General features: G+C 49.7%; 1 protein-coding gene across 1 annotated transcript; it reads left to right on the top strand.

The window, feature by feature from the left end:
* Positions 1 to 9,202: 9,202 nt before the first annotated feature.
* On the top strand, positions 9,203 to 16,591 carry BNIP3 (BCL2 interacting protein 3). The gene is made up of 6 exons (XM_062001725.1): positions 9,203 to 9,310; positions 11,913 to 12,096; positions 12,937 to 13,021; positions 14,385 to 14,491; positions 14,587 to 14,736; positions 15,716 to 16,591. Exons 1-6 carry the CDS (start codon positions 9,274 to 9,276, stop codon positions 15,765 to 15,767), a joined length of 615 nt encoding a protein of 204 aa, XP_061857709.1. The 5' UTR covers positions 9,203 to 9,273; the 3' UTR covers positions 15,768 to 16,591.
* Positions 16,592 to 17,273: the final 682 nt, after the last annotated feature.

Below are 17,273 nucleotides of genomic sequence, written 5' to 3'. Positions count from 1 at the left end.
ACTTGGAAACTTTCTGAAACTTCACCAAGTAGGAGGTGTTGACAACTGTCACTTTCAGAGCGTATAATAAGGGAGAGATTTATAGGCACACAGTTCCACACATATATTCAAGATCAGTATTTTTCAAGACAACCAATGGGCCTTAAGCACATTCTTAAAAGTCATCTTAAAAAGGGTGCTATTTTTTCCATCTGGGCCCTAGTGACAAATGTAACTTCCTCTAGCCAAGGAGTTCTCACATGCTCATACCAGTGTCATCTGCCTTTTCATTTACAGAGTTTACAAACCCTAAACTTTCTACTAATCTGCTATTTCCAGGTGAAGAACGAGCCATTACTAGTCAGAAAGCTGACAAGAGCCAATAGAGAACAGACAGAAAGCCCGCTGCAAAAGTGAAGTATTAAGACAGCCCCTAGACCAAACTTTACATCTCTGAGCATATTTTAAGCACTTACCCTGCCCTTAAACATACAGAGAAGAGCAAAAGTGTAGAATTGGCTGTAGGTTACGAATGCTGTACATCAGCTGGGAGCTGGGAGTCTAGACAGACAGCAGGGAATGTCTCCTGCCAGTAAATTGTTATCTTATACTACTATACACATTTCTTTGGAAGTATCACAATGTGAGAAGTAACAGACAAAAGCCAATCTGACTCCAATGTATTTGTTTTCTCTTTTCTGTCTGTGTTTTAAACGGTGTGGTTAGAGGTGCAGAAGCATTAATTGAAAGAAGAAATCCTGAGATAAATGACATTTAAAGCCACCAAGGGCACAAGCAGCTGGGGAAATGTACTTTCCTCTTTTAATCTAACAGGTTAAACAGCACAGAATGAAAGCAATTCTCAAGATAGGCAGCACATGCACTGGAGTTCAGAAGACAGAACATGTCCAAGCCAGGTAGTCACTGAGCACAGAAACCAGATTACTTTGCTACAGTAATTCATCATCACTGTATTACCCTGAAATGCCAACATTTACAGCTGCAGGGGAGATTTATCAACAATTACAGGCCCTGACATTTCAACCCCGTCACATATGATGGGGACTCTCTGCCCAGTACATGGAGCAGGAGGTGCAGCCTGCCTCAGCCTGGAGCGGCAGAGCCGCGCTCTTCGGGGGCTGCTCCAGCCCACGGCAGAGCTGCTGCAGAGCACAGCGATGTTTGTCAGCCACACCACAGAGAAATGAGGGACTGGGGTTGAAATCTTAAACACAGAATGCAAACCAGGACATTACACCGAGCCTTTAGGTAGTACATGATTCATGTGCAACATAGATATATCTAGCACAGGTTATGTACAGATTCAGATATGCATACACACACAGAGGAACTAACCTCACAGGCACGCTCCATCATGATGCACACTGCTTGTCTGCTTTACCTGAGGACAGTACCATTCCTTGTATGCAGTGCACTTCATTTTAAAATCTGTAGGCTGTTCCTAGCAGACAGTTTTAAAAGGATTTACACAATTCATGCTGCAAAAAGCTAAAAAATTAGAATATCCACCCCTGCTGCATAAGATGAAATTTTCCATCTCTATCCTCTGAAGAGTGGAATCGATGAGAAGTGATTCATCAGTCAGCCCAGCAGAGCATTTAGAGGACAGAGAAGAAAAAGGAAAAAAATCAACCATACAGTAAAATCTGCTCACCATGTACACACCCCCAAAGTGAAGACTCAGAGCAGCCTAACTGAGGAGAAGCTAAAGATGAATTTCAGCAGAAGGCTGCAGTTGCTGGGTGATGCACTGTAAATCCTGCTCCCTCCGGGGAGAATGAGCTCATTGCGAGGCTCCAGCAGCCGCCCCTCAGCCATTGCAGTGTCACTGCAGCTTGCAGCTGAGCGCAGGCACGTCATCACACCAGCTCCCTGAGAACGGAGAGCCCTCCCTTCCAGCAATCTAAGGCAAGCGTGCTGTACAAAACCAGCTCACCTCCAACGCAGAGCGGGGTCCCCTTGGACCTGGATGCTGTTAGAAGGACTTGAATTTGCAGCTTAATAATTAAGCCAAAGATTTGCATGCTTGCATCCAGCACAGGCTGAATGTGAACTGAACTCCTCCTGAAAAAGGGCAGGGAAGAGCTGAAGGATACTTAGATTTAAAAATAGCTACTCGCTCCTAGCAGAGGGGATGGAAGCAAGTGATATGGAAATCCCTCCATGTTTAAGTGCCAGGCCAGGCACTGGGGCTCATCTCCTGTAGGGACATCATCACTGAATAGCCCCATGCTCTGAAAGTATGTGGAAATGGTAATAAAAGGCAGGTGTCTTTACAAACTCCTGTAAGGTGTGATTTGAGAATTAAAGCACTGTGGATATGAAAGGCATGTCTCTCACCACTTTCCATAATCTAAAAATGATTCACTTTCAATATTCATATTCACCCCTCTGAAAATTCCCCTTTGCATCAAAACTGAATAACAAATAGGGGTAAAATTAACGTGTCTGGTTACAAGATACTGACAAGAGCCCCCTACTGTGACATTTTCTAGAAGTAAAGAGGATACACAGCCTATTTATTTCTTTTCATATCTTCCTGACAGTGAAGGCTGCGAATGGCAGTGAACAGACATGACAGTGATCTGAGCACATGACTGGAAAGCAGAAACCAACCCTGAAGCATATTCTCAGTTTTAAGACAGGAAGGTATGGAAGTTTTTTCCCTACAAAGTCCCTAAACATGTGGAACTTTCTATTTAAAACCCTGTTTTCCCCCGAGCCCAAAGCCCCCAGTTCTGTGCAACACCTGAATGCAAATGTGTGTGACTTACAACCACATTCCTAGAAACTTGTTCCTATTTTTGTGGTTAACCGTCATTGTATTTATCATTCCCTCTCTCCTTGCTCTGTAGTTTGTGTGCTGACAGAGGTACACGTGGTGGTGCTTTGAGTAAAATGTTAGAACATGGCTACATACTTCACAGAAAGACAAAAACACGATGAAACTTCTAGTATTATGAAGCAGCAAGAACAGAATCTCTTTGGGGTTTTTTTGCTATCAAATTCCTATACTCACATCTTCCCTTTTGGAGGGTGAAACTAGATGATTTTAAGGTCCCTTCACAGAATCGCAGAGTCATTAAGGTCACAAGATTCACAAGAATCACTAAAGTCTTTTTAAGATTGAGTTCAACTGTTCCCCCAGCACCTCCACAGCCACCACTAACCCATGTCCCTCATCCAGAGCTCCAGGGCTTTGGAGTCCCTCCAGGGATGAGGACTCCCCCACGGCCCTGGGCAGCCTGGGACATGGCTGGACAGCTCTTTTGGAGAAGAATGTCAGAGACTGACCTCCCCTTCAGCTACAGCCTCCTGTCAGGGAATTGCAGAGAGTGCTGCTGTCTCCCCTCAGCCTCCTCCAGGCTCAACACCCCCATTCCCCCTGCCCCTCCCCAGCACCCTTGTGCTCCAGCCCCTTCCCTAGCTCCGTGCCCGGCTCTGGCCACGCTGCAGCCCCTCAGTGTCCCTGTGGCAGTGAGTGAGGGGCCCAGCACTGACACAGCCCTGGAGCTGCAGCCCCTCAGTGTCCCTGTGGCAGTGAGTGAGGGGCCCAGCACTGACACAGCCCTGGAGCTGCAGCCTCCCCAGGACTCAGCACAGGAGGACAGTCCCTGCCCTGGTGCTGCATAACACCAGCTTTTACCCACTTGCACTTGAATGTATGTGACAAATCATAGTTAGAACAATACAGGGATTCGTACAAATAATTTGCTCACAGGCACAGGCTCCTCATTTATAGGGAAGGGTTTATGTAAGCCCCGGGCCTGGCTGCTTGTCTTAACCTTCCTGCCTCTTTGGCACCACACTGCAGCCAGTGGGTCTCTGTGGGGATGCAGTGCCAGGCTGCAAGAGACATTGCAGGATCGGTGCCTCAGTTGACAAACCCAGAGCTACTGAATTAGTGTCAAATATGCAAGGGGTGCCCTACCAATGCCAGAAATCTCAGTCTTCAGTTTTGACCAGAACTTGCCACTTCTCCTTGCTCCTTTATCACACCAATACTGTTTCTAGTCAGCTCACATGGCTAGAGTGCAGCAAGGGGGCCACTCCACACGGGGCAGACCACCAAACCACATATAGCCCAGCCGGTTCCCCAGTGTGACCCTCCAGATGTGAGCATTGGCTGTGGCTCTGAAGAGGGCTGTGCAAACAATAGCTTTTGAACTGCTGGATAAATAAAACAATTTTCTGTTTTTAGAGTTGAATTGCAACATTTTGTGGGAGTTTGTAAATAAAACAACTGACATTGAAAGCAGTGTTGTAACTGATATAAAGCAAGAGGCCACTGTTAGTTTACATCAGTCAAAGAATCCCTTTTTGTTTTCCATCTGGCAAGGAGAAAGCCTTCTTCTGGCAGTTTCCATCTACTGAGCTGTACCCACTGCAGGCTTCTCCAAAGCACTCCACTGTGCTGAGCTTTATGGTGCACACCAAAATGCTAACGAACTTTAAAAACCTGAAGTTAATGAGTAAATAAGAGCTGAAAAAATCACTATGCTCCACCTCTCGAATTCACACTAGAAGTGATTTCTTCTCTTTTAGAGTTTGAAAAGCAAACCAATAGAAATCTGTTGTTTGTTTTAAACATTCTGGTTTCTGTCTCTTGCAGCCACCTCAGCACACAGTTTACAACTTACCTGTAACACAGATCAGCAGGTGATTTTGCAGGTAGCATTCTGTGCAGCTATCTACAGAAACTAGGCATGAACATTTCCCTCAGCCCTTTACTCAGAAATTGCTAGAGACAAATGTGACAGGCACCATACAACACGTACAGCAGAGCCCAGGGACTGCAGTTGCTGTGCCAGAGGCAGCTTTTATTTATTTTGCACTCTCAAATGAAACAAAATGAAACCTTCTTGGTCAAGGCAAAAGGTATTGAGCAATGCTTTTTGATAACCAGGGACATTGCTCTGCTGAAGAATATACAGGAGCAATAGATGGCCACATTCACTCCAGATCCTGTCTTACAGGAGAAGCTTTGCACTCTGTCCTCTGGAGTAGGGTTAAAGAAACCTCAGGGCTGCAGCCAGATAAAAGATGTGCTGAGAGCACCCTTTACTTGTCTTTCAGGTAAGTTTTGATCTCCATTTCTAATGTCAAATCTGGTTGTACTAGCATCTTTTAGCAGTGAAGAGAACGATGTGGCTGAGGCCTAGGGGCAGAGTATCCATTTGAATATCTAAAATAAATGACCTTACTTACAGTCAATGAGTCCTGCCTCCTGCCCCTGGCCAGGCTGCAAAGCCAACTGATGATTCTGTAAGGACGGAATGATACTAGTGATCAGATTTTTGTCCCTGGGCCATCAGCAATTGCTACAAGAAACAAGTAACACATAGAAAAGACACAAGCATATGCAAGGAATAAAATTTCAGGGAGCAGAGCTGAGGTGTGGAGGCAGGCTCTGGCTCAGGTTATGACATCCCAGAGGCAGCTCGAGGGGCTCTGAGCCTGTGGCATCATCAGGCTCAGGCTCCCCAGCAGCACGCAATGGCTTATGCCCAACAGTTCGATCAATCTTACCCACTTCTAAGCTCATATAAGCTAATTTAAGGTGGTCTACATAAGACTCTCCCCGTGTAAATCACTTTAGAAATAGGTCTGTTTAAACTGGTATGACAATCATGTGCAGACTGAACACCTAGTTCCTTCTTTAGACGGTGTATTAAATCAGATCATTACATTCACCGTGTCAAGATTGCTTTAGTTTTTAAATCTCACACATGAAGAAGTCAAACTAAGCCAGTGTATATGTTAGGTCTCCTCATGTCAACAGCTCAAACAAGTACAAACAGCTCAGAAATGAGTGTTTCGGAAAGGTTTGGTGGTTAATGATGAACACTATTCCAGGAAAGGCACAGCATAAAAATATACATACTCGTTTGGTCTCCAGAGGTGGTCAGCAAGGTTAATAACTAAGCCATTGCTGGCACTTAAAAAGCAAATGCAAACGGGAAGTGCTGAGGTTTCAGCAGCTCTGGAGGACCTGTGTGCTGCACAGGTGAGCACGAAGGCAGCACCAGGCTGCAGGAGAGGACCAGGAGGCACAGAGGCAAAGTGTCATAGCCTGTGCTGTGCAGAGAGATGTCACCATCTGAAGTGATGGAGGCACATTCGTATCAGATCACAGAATGGTTTGGGTTGGAAGGAACCTTAAAGGTCTCTGGTTCCACCCTACTGCCACGGGCAGGGACAGCTTCCACCAGCCCAGGCTGCTCCCAGCCCCATCCAGCCTGCCCTGGGACACTGCCAGGGATGCAGCAGCCACAGCCTCTCTGGGCAGCCTGTGCCAGGGTCTCCCCACCCTCACAGGGTGCTTCCTTACATCTCATCTCAGTCTCTCCTCTTTCACTCTGAAGCCATTACCCCTTGTCCTGTCATTCCATGCCCTTATAAAAAGTCTCCAACTTTCTTGTCAGCCCCTTTAGAGACTGGAATCTCTCAAATCAGTCCTGAGACTACCCCATGGTTGAATCTATCTTACACTGTATCCATTGTCAAATTAGCATCTATATGAATAAGAAACCAAAGAAACTTCAATCAGTATCATCCATTTTAAAACTAATTTAAGTTTATAATCAGTTTGGGATTACAACAGGTTTTGTGTAATGCCTAAAATAACTGTTCCTCACAACTGTTGCAACCTGCCCCATCTGAACACAAGCTCACACTTAGAACTCAACACAGTGTTGGTGGTGTCTGTCCAGCAAGTGTGGTATCATAGCTATCAAAATACCTGCCTCCTTGAGTGCACCTCCTTGAGGTGGGTCACTGCCTCTGGTTCAGAAGGAACTAATGGATACAGCATTGTTCTGTGGACATGCAAGTATGAAAAAGTGAGCTGACACCTGAAAGAGGATCGCTGCTTAACAAATCAATAAGCTTTTAAAGATTTCATCCAATCCTGTTTCCAAGTTCCCATGATCACAGCAGAGTGCTTTTCTGAAAAAAAAACAACTGAGAATCTTTTACTGTAAGCATGAAAATAAACACATTAATCCATCGCTGATGAAAGGTCCCAGAGCAAAGCTGTCCCCACAGCACTGTGATGGCTACAGGTGTAGAAGAAGATCGACTTGATCCTGTTTTAAATCTGCCTTCAAGCAGAAAAGCCTTCTGGTAAATGGATTTCCTGCAGGGAAGGTCAGTGGGCAGAAAACAGTACAAAAGGATGTGAATGTCAGAGAGGCACTGAGTGGTGGGGACACTGCAGGCCAGGGCGGCAGGAGAAGCACAAAGCTGTCTGCAACGGGCACCTGGCAGAGCCCTGAGGCAGCACTGGCAGCTGCACCAGCAACAGAGGAAGCTGCTTTGAAAATAACGTGATATTTCTGATCCAAAACAGGCGGCAGCACACTGCAAATACACAGCTTCACACAGGACAGGCGTGGGGCACAGGGCTTGTGCCAGAAGACACAATCCTGTCAGGGTTTCCTGTGCTAGTAAGGGAGATGATCAGAGCACATTTCCGCCCGTGATGAGCAGGGTGGCTACTGCTGCCTCCGGGAGAGGAGGGAGCTCTGTAGGGCCTGTTGACTGGGGCATATCCAGTGGCTGTCAGTCTCCCCCACGTTGATTTTTTTTGGTGGGAGAAGACTGAAAGGCAGCAGCAGGATCACTGTTGGTATGATGACTGCTCCCCCCTTCCTGAGGCAGTCAGCCCATGCTTGTACCCATACAGCATTCCTTCAACGCTGCTGCAGTCCCGAGGCACGCAAGTGTGGCATTCAGCTCAAGACAAACACAGTCCTGGAACGACTAACTTGCTCTTCTCTGAGCTCGAGGTTGCCAGAATGTCGTTTACAGTGAGGTGCACCGGGAGGATCGCCGGGCAGCAGAGAGCAGCAGAGAGCTACAGGATGCACTCCAAACTCCGCGCAGCCTCCAGTTTCCAGAGCCTTTCCTGAGCTCATCTATCGAGCCTAGCACACGAGGACATCGTAAATACCTGTAAAGAACTTGCTTCTCGAACAGTTATTATTTAAATGGCATTTTTTTCCCGCCAAGGACAATTTTCCCGCGTTCTTTAGCAGAACAAAATCAATTTTGAATCATACATATCGACCAGAAATTTCTCAGCAGATTTCCCGTGCCCGGGACTAACAGAAGGGGATTCAGGCATCAGCATGCTTGGAGAGGCTGATGTGTGTGCCAGCCCCGCGGCTGCCTGCCCGTGCCCTGGGGCATCCCTCCAGCTGTGCCCAGCGGTGCGCTGCCAGGACAGGCCTCTGCCCCTGCACCCGCCAGCACGGCGCAGGGCTCACGGTCACTCCCGACAGCTGCCCTGGAGATGGGCGCAGGAAGGACACACAAGGTCCTACTCCAAGCTCTCTGTCAGTCCCAGGAGGCCTGACACTGAGATGTGTTAAGCTTTCAGAGAACTGGCCCTGGAAAGGTTCTCATGGGCCGAGCCATCCCTCTGCTTTGTGTGGTAATCCGTGGCCTGGGCTGAGCGCAACGTTTCACTAAACCCTCACCTTATCCTGCTGGGAAGGCTGTGGGTCAACGCTCTTGCTATTGTAGGAACTCCCTGAAAAGGCCCCAGATTTACTTGGGCTCTGTGACTGTCCAACGCGGACGATTTCAGCCTCGGGAAAACGCCTGCATCCTCCAGTTAAGCAGTGACACGACGCATCCTCTGGCTAAACGAACCGGCGCGCGTTTGTGTGTACGAACAGCAGCGGCGCATCGCAGCCGGCCCGCACACGGCTGAACTCGCGTTTCCCTGCCGCCAGCTCGGGCGGCGCCGCAGCCTCAGCCGACCTGACAGCGAGCACCAACCCGTGATTATCTCTTTCCAGGCCCCGTACTCGGGGAGCCGGTGGCTGGTTCAGAGCCAGCGCTCGTGCTTTTGCAACCAGACGCGGGTTCCTCGGCAGACCGAGCAGAGTTTTCTGTTCGCCCCGGGACGAGCGCCGTGTGTCGTGACGGGCTGGGAAAACCAGAGGCTGCCTTCGGCGGTCACCGTGCTCAGCCGCTGCGGCCGGAGCTCAGCGCGACCGGCCCCCGGCTCGGCCCCCCGGCTCGGCCCCCCGCGGCCCCTCGGCTCGGCCCCCCGCGGCCCCTCGGCGCAGCCCCCGGGCTCGGCCCCGCTGCAGCCGCCAGGGCGGCCTGAGGCGGCGCGCGCTGCCCCTGGCCCCGCCCCGCGCCGGCGGCCAATGCGCGCGGGCGCCGCTGACGGCAGCGAGGGCCGCAGCGCCGCCGCGCTCAGTGCGTGTCCTGCCGCGGCCGCAGCAGCTGCGCCGCGGGCATCGGGGCGGCCGCGCCATGTCGCGGCTGGGCGCGCAGGACGAGAACCTGCAGGGTAAGGGCGGGGGCAGGGCCGCCGCGGGGGCTGCGCCGGGCCGGGCGCGCCGGGCCGCCTGCAGGCCGCTGGCCGCCCCCGCGGAGGGCCGTGCCGTCCGTGCCGTGCCGTGCCGCGGGGCTGCCTGTGCCCGCCCGGCCCGGGCGTGCGGCCGGTTTCGCCGCCGTTGCTGTGTGGCCACGCAGCAGCCCGGCAGCAGTCGCCCGTTAAAGCGCCTCGGGGCTCGTGGTGGCGCAGAGACACGGAGGCTTGGGGCCCGGAGCGGGCTGTGCGGCGGGCGCCACACGCGCCCTTGCCCGCAGGAGACGCTCCGTGGGCCGGCGGGAGGTGCCTTTGAGAAAACATTGGGGCTGGGTGCGCGTCGGGTGCGTTTGGCAGCAGGCGGGAGCAGGTTTGTCTGTCAGCTGGCAGATGCGTGTGCGGCTGCGTGCTCAGGCGTGTGCCAGACGCGGCGGTTGCGGCCGGGTCCCAGCGCTCGCAGCCTGCCGGGGAACGTTGCTGTTTGCTTCCAGACCGAAAGCCGGATATTAAGAGATAGAGATTTGCAGAGCGGATTGAGCACGGATCCGGGCAGGGATGCCCGGCTCGATCTGTGCAGTGTGCACGGCCGTAGTCCGCCTGCTCTTTTTTCTGTTTCCAGCTTCATAAAAAGGCTCTTAAAACATAACAGCACTAGCACAGCTTCACTCGCAGGAGTGTCGGCAAGTTGGAGAAATGTGTAAGGCACCTGCACGGTGGTTTATGTGTTAGGATGTTAATCCTGTCCGTGTTTGCTGTGCTGTGTGCGGGGAGATGGCGGTGCGCAGGGTCCTGAGCCGGCTCTGGGAAGCAGTTGTGTTTGGCTGTGGTGCTGATGGTGGTTGACATGTCAGCGTGCCTCAAATAGCACTCATCTTTTTTAGGAGAAAATAGCTTATGTGCACGTACACAAGCTATTGTGGTGCTGCCCACGCAGCTTGGAGTTGCTTTGTCTCTGTAAAGAGAGGAGCAGAAGTTGCGGTGGGTGTACTGGGGAGCAGGGACAGGCACACTGCGAGGCAGCTGGTACCAGCAAGGTAACTGGAGCCAGAGCTCCAGCTGGACACGCTCTTCATTTAAACTTCAAGTGATTGTGGTTGTTCTTTGGTAAGAGCTTGGGCATTCATAGATTTGGGGAGAAAGTCTATGGAAAAGCGTGGCTGGGTATAGACACATACCCAGACATATCCTGCACAGTCACAGGGAGGGAAGGAGATCCCCACAAACAGACCAAGCTCACAAACCAGCTGTGAAGTAACAGAGACTGTCCAGGAAAGGGTTTCTTCAGAACTCAGTAACCCAGCACGTTGCCATTCAAAGGATTCGGTGGTCAGCTGGCTTTCTAGAAAAAAACAGAAGAGATTAATGTTATTAATGCAGATGAAGCAATGTGGCATTCTGCTGTTTTCATTGAGCTTGCCAGCCTTCGTCTCTAACAACTGGAATATCTTTCTTCACTTGATGATTCCAGTCCCTGAAGGGGCTGACAAGAAATCCAGAGAGAGACTGTTTACAAGGGCATGGAGTGACAGGACAAGGGGTAATGGTTTCAGACTCAAATAGGGGAAGATGGAGATGTAAGGAAGCAGCTCTTCCCTGTGAGGGTGGGGAGACCCTGGCACAGGCTGCCCAGAGAGGCTGTGGCTGCTGCATCCCTGGCAGTGTCCAAGGGCAGGTTGGATGGGGTTGGGAGCAGCCTGGGCTGGTGGAAGCTGTCCCTGCCCGTGGCAGTAGGGTGGAACCAGAGACCTTTAAGGTTCCTTCCAACCCAAACCATTCTGTGATTCTGTGATCCGATATGAATGTGCCTCCATCACTTCAGATGGTGACATCTCTCTGCACAGCACAGGCTATGATACTCTTTGCCTCTGTGCCTCCTGGTCCTCTACAGCTGCCCCCTCTTTCTCCTGTAAACCTAGATGCATTGGTGCCCATCCTGTCTATTTCTGCTGTTGTCTTCATCCTTAAACATGTTCCTTAGGTAAATTCCCCTGACACGTAATTCAAACACTATCAGTCTCTTGAGCTGATTTATAAACAAGGCAGCAGACACAGGTCCTTCTGTGCACTGGTGCTGCTGGCCCAGGAGAGTTGTTATTCAGCTCACTCTTAAAAAAACAAAGCACCATGTGACTGTTGGTGTTAAATATACAGCGAGTGGTGCACACGTGATGAGGAGTTGCCACATACCCTCTGCTGAACAGGAACACCCACAAATGCCGTCTGGAAAAGGGCTGAACAAAACAGTTATTGGATTGTTGAGCCTAAAGTATCTTCAATAAATGAATAAGTAAACTTTGGCAGGGAAAGTCCTTGAGGTTATTTTATAGGCTGCCACCTGTGTTGAACAATAAAACTTAAACCTACCCTGAAGTAAGAGCTCCTGAGCTGCAGGAGGAGAGGCCGTGTTCTGAGCAGCTCCTGTCCAGCCCCGCGGGCTGGCCCTGCCTTGGGCTGTTTGCTGGCAGTGCCAGAGCTCCTGCGTGTCAGGCCCCGATGTCACACTGGGGAGGATCCACAGCCTCTGCCTTCTGTGCAGAGCCCCTTGGTTTATTCTGGTCCTGTTGTCAATTATGCCACGCAGGTTCCTGGGTGGAACTCCACTTCAACAGTAACGGGAACGGCGGTGGCAGCAGCGTGTCTTCCACGAGCCAGGAGCAAGTACCAGCCTCCCTTTCCATTCACAATGGTGACATGGAGAAAATCCTCTTGGATGCTCAACATGAATCTGGAAGAAGCAGTTCAAGGGAAAGTTCACATTGTGACAGGTAAACAAGGTGCTTCCCTGTAAGCAAAGTAAAGGTCACTTACACGAAGCTGTTGTTATGCACCAGAGTATAGAAATGCTTCCCTACGTGTATTTACATAGGTGCAGGTAAACACACATCCAGAGAGAGAGGAAAACTCCACGTTTAAAAGATCAGGATTTAAATACTAGAGTAATGCTTGGGTAGAAGCCTGTCTTGAAACGAGAGAAGTTCCAGTTCTCACATCTCCCAAGGACTGGGGTTTTGGTGTATCCTGACCAAGTCAGCAGCGGCCGCTGAACTAATTGGTAGAGAGTTGCCCTACATTTAGTTCACAAAAGAGATTTCTAGGAGCATAGCACAACCGAACAGCTTACATATGATGCAGATTGTCAGTCAGTGTTATTAAGTATTTGACTTTGAGGGACTATAAAGTCTGCAGCTAAAAATCTATTAAAAAAGAGGACCTATGGGGCTCAGAATAGACAGTAGGATGCAGAACTTCCTGGTCTTCTCCTGCTAGTTCGAATTCAAACCAATTCTACTCACCATTTGCTGCCCTCTGTTATTTAGTGGGCAACACGGGGCAGATCATGCAGCCTCACAGGTGACACTGCTGAAAAACAGCCATGAGCCACAGGCGTCTTGGCAGACTGCTAGAAAATCAAAGATTAATTGAACATTATGGCTGGATGATGTCACCCCTTGACAGATTAGTCTCTTAAATTAGTCAGGGCACTGTTGCTCTTTGGGTGGATGGTGCCTGTAAGCTTCATGGACTTGCTTTTACTGGATACCATAAACAATGTCATTAGAAACTTAAATGAGTTTGTTTTTTCCTGTGCTTCTCTCTTTATCAAGCCCTCCTCGTTCCCAGACTCCTCAGGACAGCCACAGAGCTTTGGAAGTAGAGAGTCACAGCAGTGGAGAAAAGAACAGCTTTCAGGTAAAAATCTCATCTTGCTTTGGGGGAAAGAATTTCTTACTGTCATTGGTTGAAAACCACCATTAGGAAACAAGATGAGAGCAGTAATGTAGAAGCTTAAACAGCACTGTTTGCCGAGTCAGGCTGGGTGTGTTTGGGTCAGATTTGCATGGATTTTTTGGTTTTAGTGTGTAACCTGAGATTTAAGTGCCCTCATCTACTATTTAAAATAGCTGTGTTCTCAAATGCCTCTTCCCAGCCTCACATGGCAAAGCCCAACCTTCAGGTCCTACAAGGAAAGGACAGTAATGCAGAAGACAACGGTCCCCAGGCCGCCTGCCTTGGCTGGGGGCTGTGCTCTTGCTGCACAGGGGCAGGCAGTGTTTGAACCAAAGTGACTGTGTTGGCTGTTTGTACAGCATTTCCCCTGTGGGGGCTCAGCTCCACACAGCCCCAAGCAGCACATCCCTGGCAGCAGTATGTGGGAGCTGTTGCCTTTATCTGAAACTGCCTGTATGATCTGCACAGCTCCTGCAGGGGCCTGGCTGAGTGAGTTACCACCTTTAGGTCAGTTAAATCTGTGACTGGAAAGCAATATTTTTACTTCCTATTTCCAGAAACCCCTGCATATGTTTAAAGATCATCATGTAGTCTTTGACAACAAATGATCAGAAGTTAGAAACCCTTGGGAGTTCCAGTTGCTGGGCCAGTTTCATTTCCATTCCTCAGTGTGTATAGCTGCATAGATGGGCTATTTTAGTTCTATGACCAGATACTATTTTTATCTCAGGACCTTGGCTCCATTTAATGCACATGTATTAAGCAAGAAACTATTCTTACTCAGCATTTATGCTGTAATTCACTCAAACAGAGCCACTGTTGGTGTGGGGGTTTTCTGCAGGGATGTGTGCGGGCAGACTGGGGCTCGCTTCATGTTCCTGAGGCTGGCCCAGAAGCCAGGTGGCTTTGAGACTGGAATGAGTTTCCTATGGCCTGGGTTAGCTTCATCAAGGACCTTCAGATCAGAGTACAGCCATCCAGTTTGGAACACAGGCAGGGACTTTCTTCTGTTGAGCTGTGTGACCAGGGAGGTGTTCAGTGCCCAGGGTGAGAGTTAATTAACCGCAGGGCTCTGGTGCCATTGCCAGGGTAGGCTTGAGGCAGGAATGTGGGATGTTGTCTTTCCCATCACATCCCGCTTTGAAGACAGACCTCCCACCTCCCCCATCCTTATCTAGGATTTAAATGCTCCGGAAACCCTCAGTGGGAAGAGCTAGGAGAAAGAAGTGAGCTTCCACGGGCATCTGGCATCTTCCCTGAGCTGTGCTCTGCAGCACTGCCTCTGCCCATCCCAGCACTGTCTGACAATGGCTCTGTCTTCTAGTCTGAAGAGGACTTTCTGGAGCGGAGGAGAGAAGTGGAAAGGCTCCTGAAGAAGAACGCGGACTGGATCTGGGACTGGTCCAGCCGGCCAGAGAACATCCCGCCCAAGTGAGTGCAGCCCGGGGACTCGGGAAGGTTTTACTGCCACGAGGCTGGACGCTGATCTGATTGTGCTGTGACCCTGTTTCCTTCCTCAAAACCAGGGAGTTCCTGTTCAAGCACCCCAGGCGCACAGCTACTCTCAGCATGAGAAACACCAGTGTCATGAAGAAGGGGGGGATATTCTCAGCAGAATTCCTGAAGGTGTTCCTTCCATCTCTGCTGCTTTCTCACTTGCTTGCCATTGGACTGGGGTAAGTGCCCATTAAAACAAGAGAAAGGCAGATTTGTTTGTAACCTATTTTCTGAGGCCTTATTCTGACTCCCTAAAAGATGGGTAATATGCTTTTCTCCATAGGAGGGGGACAGGGAGGAATTTCTGCTTGTGTTGCTGAATGTATCAAGTTTCCCTTTTCTGCTTTTCTCATTAGTTGGGAATTTTTCAAAATACACAAGGGGCAGTGAAATTAGGAGCTATCTGTATGAACTACAGTTACACTTAGGGAAAACTTGGCTCCACAGCAGGTAGGACTTAGAATACTCTCACAAATAATTGCACAGGAAAGGTATTATTGGTGTATTTTAAATTTCCACTCACCTGGGAGGGATGGAAGACACAAAACAGGAGCTGTATTCTTCAGGTGATTTACGAGTTAGATGATCCTTCTTTAAAAGCAGCTGCAGGACACAGGGAAGAGATTAAATGCTTTTCAGTACTTTTGGTACTTAAAAGTACTTTCATGGTATTAACTCCTTCCAAAACTGAGTAACTCTGCAAGACAGAATAACAGCACAATGGATTTTTCCTTTCAAAATGAACAGAGCATCAAGTACTGAGTTTCCTCCTGGTCACTTTAACCCCTACTCCAGATCTGCACCATTGCACTTGGCCATGAGTAACAGGTCACAGCTGCAGAAAGAGCTCAAGTGGCACCAGCAAAGGAGTTAACTATTCAAAGTAATAGTTTCTGTAAGCTACACGAGGTACCTGAGGGCAGCTGTGGGAGCACTCCACGTGGGGAATGGTGACCAGGGAGATGGTGAGCAGTATGTGCAGATGGCAGTAAAGGGAGAGGTTTGCACGTTTCAGAGGTAAATGGAAGAACTTAAGGTAATGATAGGAAAAAGGTCCCAAACCATCTGCCTCTACCACCAGCACCCTGACAGCCCTGGCATGGCTCTGCCCTGAGCTGAGCTGCAACCAGCAAGCATTGTCTGTATTCTGTCCCTCAGGGTGTACATTGGGAGACGCCTGACCACCACAGCCCCCAGCGGCACCTTCTGAGGCGCTGCAGGTGTCGGCAGGGCCCGCCCAGCACACCGTCCCTCCGGCACACCCCGTCCCTCCGCGGCGGCACCAGCCCCACAGCTGACGTGTGGCTCCCTTCGTAGAGCACGTTCCGGGTGCATTCACATCTGTTCTGTCGCTTTGTAGTCAAGTAGCTTTTAAAATGAAAGCAGAACTGTTTTGTTTGAAGCAGCCCAGGCTTTCAGGTTGCTGTGTGATTCATCTTGGGCTGCTGCCGAGCTGCTGCTTTGTGCTTCATAGGTGTGAGTGTTGGTCACTGCTGCCCTCATCGCCACCACAGGGATGAGCACAAAGCAATGGGTGGCCTCATCAACCCTGTGGGAATCCAGAGGAGCTTTCCCCTCTCCTGAGGCACTTTCCTCCTCCTGTGGGTTTTGCTTGGCTCCTTCCCTTCTGTGTGAGGCACTGAGAGATGCTGGGGGAGGGGAGCACAGGAGGGAACCCTGGTCAGTGTTTTCTGGTTCAGAGTGAGATGCACAACAGCCTGGATTAAAAGGTGGACTTTAGTGCCTAATAAAGATCTTCACTTGGAAAGACACATACTGAACTCCCCAATGATTACAAGTTCATTCTGTTCTATCTGTTTGCAGGCTCTTGCTTCTGTCTTTTTACCTGTAAAGTAATACATTTGCATCTCAACATCGGCTTCCTCCTGTAGATCCAAACAAGGGTTGCTTGCTTGCTTGTTTTTACTAATGGAATGCCTTTCTTTCAGTGATTTTACCTTATTTAATGACAGAAAATGGATGTTTGCCAAAATACCATGTTTTATATATTTAAATAAAAAGGTTCCGCGTGGATTCAGAGTTTTGTTGTTCCTTTTTCTCTAGCAGCTGTTGACTGTGGCTGATGAGGCTTTGTCTTCAACACAGCCTCTCAATACTTATGGCATAATAGATTAATACGTAAGAAGCTCCTACAGAAAGTAACTCCAGTGCTTGTTAAACTTGCATAGTGTGGGGCTGTCACCAGGAGTCATGAGGTCACCAAACCTTGTGGAACAGGCACATAGGTCCTTGTGCTTTGCACACTGCATTCTCTCAATCTGTGCTCAGTGTAAAATGACAGTTTAATGTCTGATCCCTTCCTGCCCTCTCCAAACCCCCACCCCAGGGGCAGCAGCAGGCCCTGGGAGGGCTTCACCCTTTGCTTATCCATGCTGTTACCACAGACAGGAGCTGTCTGCTCACAAAGGAACAGCCACAATGACCCTTGGGGGTCTTGTGAAGGGGATTCTGTGACAAACTCCCTCTCAGGGGTGTAGAAACTGTCCTTGATAGGCAATGTTCACCTCGGCCTCCATTCACTGCTCATTGAGGACTCAGAACATAGCACCTCAAAAATCGTACCTCTCCTTCCTAGTGCAGACAACTGCTGCTCGTTGGGTGTTTCCTCAGGAGCAACGGAGGCCTGAGGTCCCTTCCCTGCAGCTCTGTGCTCTGGCCACAGCCAGCCCTGCAGCACTCCCAAGTGGCCCCCAAG

This window comes from Colius striatus, chromosome 8, assembly GCF_028858725.1.
Source record: "Colius striatus isolate bColStr4 chromosome 8, bColStr4.1.hap1, whole genome shotgun sequence".
NCBI classification, from domain to species: domain Eukaryota; kingdom Metazoa; phylum Chordata; class Aves; order Coliiformes; family Coliidae; genus Colius; species Colius striatus.
Note: the sequence above shows the minus strand (reverse complement) of the source record. Positions and strands in the feature narration are given on the sequence as shown.